Source organism: Oryza glaberrima, chromosome 3, assembly GCF_000147395.1.
Source record: "Oryza glaberrima chromosome 3, OglaRS2, whole genome shotgun sequence".
Taxonomy (NCBI): domain Eukaryota; kingdom Viridiplantae; phylum Streptophyta; class Magnoliopsida; order Poales; family Poaceae; genus Oryza; species Oryza glaberrima.
Genome location: NC_068328.1, coordinates 959,091 through 963,573, shown reverse-complemented (window position 1 = coordinate 963,573; position 4,483 = coordinate 959,091). Strand labels below are relative to the sequence as shown.

Below are 4,483 nucleotides of genomic sequence, written 5' to 3'. Positions count from 1 at the left end.
AACGGTCACCCTGCTCACCGGGAGCAGTTTGCAGCAAATTCAAATTCAACTGGGTGACCCCCCCTGCATTGCCATTGCCTCTCTCTCCTCTCCTCCTTTCGTTCGTCCTGCTTCTGCTCTCCAGCTCACCGCCAGTGCCGCCCATCACTCACGCCTCCCACCCACTGCCCCTGTCCCTCCCTCCCCTACATAAACCCCCGCACTCCCCCTCCTTGTTGCCACGCCACTCCCCCCCTCCCCACCACCATTGTTCAAATCATATCAGCTCCAGTTTTTACTCACAAGTCGCAAGTGAGAGCCACTGAGCCAGCATCCAACCAGTGTACATCATGAGGACTCAACGAATCCTCCTCGCCGTAGTAGTGTCCATGGTTGTTTCCTCAGCGATGCTGGCCGTTGTCTCCTGCGCGCGGGAGAGGAAGAACTACGTGGTTCATCTCGACCCGAGGGAGGACGGCGGCGTCGCCGACTCGGTCGAGCTGTGGCACCGCTCGTTCTTGCCGGAGGCGGCGGGGGATGATGGCCCGAGGATCATTTACTCGTACAGCCACGTGCTGTCCGGGTTCGCCGCGCAGCTCACCGACGACGAGGCTGAGGCGATGAGGAAGAAGGAGGGGTGCATCAGACTGTACCCCGAGGAGTTCTTGCCGTTGGCGACCACCCATTCGCCGGGGTTCCTTGGGCTTCACCTCGGCAATGATGGGTTCTGGAGCCGCTCCGGGTTCGGCCGGGGCGTGGTGATTGGGCTCCTGGACACCGGTATTTTGCCCAGCCACCCGTCGTTCGGCGACGCCGGGATGCCGCCGCCGCCCAAGAAGTGGAAGGGCACCTGCGAGTTCAAGGCCATCTCCGGCGGCGGATGCAACAACAAGATCATCGGCGCGCGCGCCTTCGGCAGCGCCGCGGTCAATGCGACGGCGCCGCCGGTGGACGACGCGGGGCACGGCACGCATACGGCGAGCACGGCCGCGGGCAACTTCGTCGAGAATGCCGACGTCCGCGGCAACGCCCATGGCACGGCGTCCGGGATGGCGCCGCACGCGCACCTGGCCATATACAAGGTGTGCACCAGGAGCCGGTGCTCCATCATGGACATCATCGCCGGGCTGGACGCCGCCGTCAAGGACGGCGTCGACGTGCTCTCGTTCTCCATCGGCGCGTCCCCCGGTGCGCCGTTCAACTACGACCTCGTCGCCATCGCCACGTTCAAGGCCATGGAGCATGGCATCTTTGTCAGCTCCGCCGCTGGCAATGATGGCCCAGTCGCCGCCACCGTGGGCAACGGCGCGCCATGGATGCTCACGGTCGCGGCCGGCACCATGGACCGGGCGATACGCACCACGGTGACGCTCGGCAACGGCCAGGTGTTCGACGGCGAGTCCCTGTACCAGCCGCGGAACAACACCGCCGGGCGCCAGCTCCCGCTGGTGTTCCCGGGCCTGAACGGCGACTCCGACTCACGAGACTGCAGCACGCTGGTCGAAGAGGAGGTGAGCGGCAAGGTGGTGCTCTGCGAGAGCCGCAGCATTGTCGAGCACGTCGAGCAGGGACAGACCGTGTCCGCGTACGGCGGCGCCGGCATGATCCTGATGAACAAGCCGGTCGAAGGGTACACCACATTCGCCGACGCGCACGTGCTGCCGGCGTCGCATGTGAGCTACGCCGCCGGGTCAAAGATCCTGTCCTACATCAAGTCCACTCCCAAGCCGACGGCGAGCGTCACATTCAAGGGGACGGTGATGGGGTCGTCGCCGGCGCCGTCCGTCGCGTTCTTCTCGTCCCGGGGGCCGAACAAGGCCAGCCCGGGCGTTCTGAAGCCTGACATCACCGGGCCCGGCATGAACATCCTCGCCGCGTGGGCCCCTGGCGAGATGCACACCGAGTTCGCCGACGGCGTCAGCCTCTCCTTCTTCATGGAGTCCGGCACGTCGATGTCCACCCCGCACCTGAGCGGCATCGCCGCCATCATCAAGAGCCTTCACCCGACATGGTCCCCGTCGGCGATCAAGTCGGCGATCATGACGTCGTCCGACGTCGCCGACCACGCCGGCGTGCCGATCAAGGACGAGCAGTACCGCAGCGCGAGCTTCTACACCATGGGCGCCGGCTACGTCAACCCGTCCCGCGCCGTCGACCCGGGCCTCGTCTACGACCTCCACACCAACGACTACATCGCCTACCTCTGCGGCCTCGGCATCGGCGACGACGGCGTGAAGGAGATAACCCACCGCCGCGTCTCCTGCGCCAAGCTCAAGGCCATCACCGAGGCGGAGCTCAACTACCCGTCGCTGGTGGTGAAGCTGCTGTCCCAGCCGATCACCGTCCACCGCATCGTGACCAACGTCGGGAAGGCCAACTCCGTGTACACCGCCGTGGTGGACATGCCCAAGAACGTCGCGGTCACCGTGCACCCGCCATTGCTGCGCTTCTCCAGGGCGTACGAGAAGCAGAGCTTCACGGTGACCGTGCGGTGGGCAGGGCAGCCGGCCGTCGCCGGCGTCGAGGGGAACCTCAAGTGGGTCTCCGACGAGCACGTCGTGAGGAGCCCGATCGTGATACCGCCAGCGAAGGCCGTCGTGTAGTGGATCGAATTGAGCAGCAAAATCAGCAGCTTCTCTGCTTGTGTTCGACGAGAGTAGAATGCACTCAGAGTACGTGTCCGGTGTACGTAACGTATGGCGACGTAGGCGTATTACGGATCGATTTGTTGTATAGGGCTACCGATCGTTGTAACGGCAGCAAGCTCAGCTGCAACGGAATTGTGTAAATACTGGAAAAATAATGGATTTTTAGTCTGTAAGATGACTCGATCGATCCGGCATTTCAATCATTCCGTTTAATTGAATCTAGTACTGGTACAGATCATAAAATCAATTGGACTAGTACTCCTACTCCCTCCGTCCAAAAAAAAATAGACAAACCCTGGTTTCCGTGCCCAACGTTTGACTGTCCGTTTTATTTGAAAAAATTATGAAAAAAATTAAAAAGACAAGTCACATACAAAAATATTAATCATGTTTTATCATCTAACAACAATGAAAATACGAATTATAAAAAAAAAATTATATAAGACGGACAGTCAAAATTGGACACAAATTCAGGATTTGTCTTTTTTTTTTGGACGGAGGGAGGGAGTATGCTTTAAGATGTGCACTGAGAATTCCAACGCGTTTGGAGATCGGAGATGGAGCACTAAAACCACCGCCTTTTTTTGCTTGAGATTTTTCCTTTGGGTTGCTCGATCGAGTTTGAAGGCCGTGAACTGATGATGGCCAGCTGCAGCTGCTGTAAAATTATGGAGCCGCTGCTTTGCTCGATCCGTATGGACCGTATGCCAACCAGAAAACGTCACAGGAGTAATAACGAGAGACAGAGATGCATAGCAATAGCATAGCTAGCCCGGGTTTCGCCATTACTGAAGACGCGTTCTCTCATACGCGCACAGGGATCATAACTCTCGGTCGTTTTTATGGCGTTCCTACCCCCACATTCACTTTCAGACGGCAACATCAATTTTTCCAGCCTGTAACTTTCATTCGCTGCGACACCGTACACGCATGAGAGCTGAGCTGAGCTAGCGAGATGAGCAATTCTGTACTGTTCCGACCTTGTGGACTTGTACTGTCTCATGCGTGTTGCTGCATTTTCTGAAGCTGTTCTCGTTTCTCGGTTAACAACAAATACTCCTACACACCGAACAGTTGCTAGGTACACCATGGCACCAACAAATGCCTGTTCAGGTCTAAAGAAAAAGATGTACTGTTTCAGATTTAGTTTCGTAGTGGTAGTAGTAGCATATTAACTAGCCACACTTTGGTGGGTAGGATCTAATTAACTTCCTGGTTTGTAAACCTCAAAGTTTGTTACTACAAGCCTTGCTCATGCTGTTGCTGCATTGAGATTGGAAAGCTGCTAATAGGGAGCAAACATTAAACATGGTGTACTTAAAAACGAAAAACCGAGGCATGTGCTACCTTCATGGACCGCTAATTTCGTCTAGAGAGAAAAGTGCCTTTCGATCGCCTTGTACTAATCGAACATTTTAGCATCTGGGAGGAAAGAACCAGCTGGGTTGTCTGTCACTATCTTCTACTACTCCTATGTGCTCGTAGAGAGGAACGAGATCACCAACAAGAAGGGAGAGGTATCAAATACAGTACGTAGTACAAGCAACTTTGCTTGGAGTCGTGCTTTCCTCCGGCGCGCATGAATATAACCCATGATGGTTTCAGATAAAAAGAACTGGATCTGCATGAAAAGGCACCACATTTTCTCAGGAGAGGTACAACATCCCTAATTCCCTCATTTTGTACACTCTTTTGCTGGTGGCAGCTGCCTGCCAGCCTGCCAAAAGGTTAGCCACGCTTAAACAGGAGGTGGAGCCGAAGTTTTGGTGGTGTTTGCTCGCGTAATCCGCCGGGTTATGACCAGGCATCTCGCTCAAGCCCTCCACGTTCATGCTGGGCACCTACCATTCCGGCAT

At 56.5% G+C, this 4,483-nt stretch overlaps 1 protein-coding gene across 1 annotated transcript; it reads left to right on the top strand.

Moving 5' to 3' along the window:
* Positions 1 to 205: 205 nt before the first annotated feature.
* LOC127767559 (subtilisin-like protease) lies at positions 206 to 2,812 on the top strand. The gene has a single exon (XM_052292933.1). The coding sequence runs from the start codon at positions 330 to 332 to the stop codon at positions 2,580 to 2,582; it is 2,253 nt and encodes a 750-aa protein (XP_052148893.1). The 5' UTR covers positions 206 to 329; the 3' UTR covers positions 2,583 to 2,812.
* The last annotated feature ends 1,671 nt before the right edge of the window (positions 2,813 to 4,483 follow it).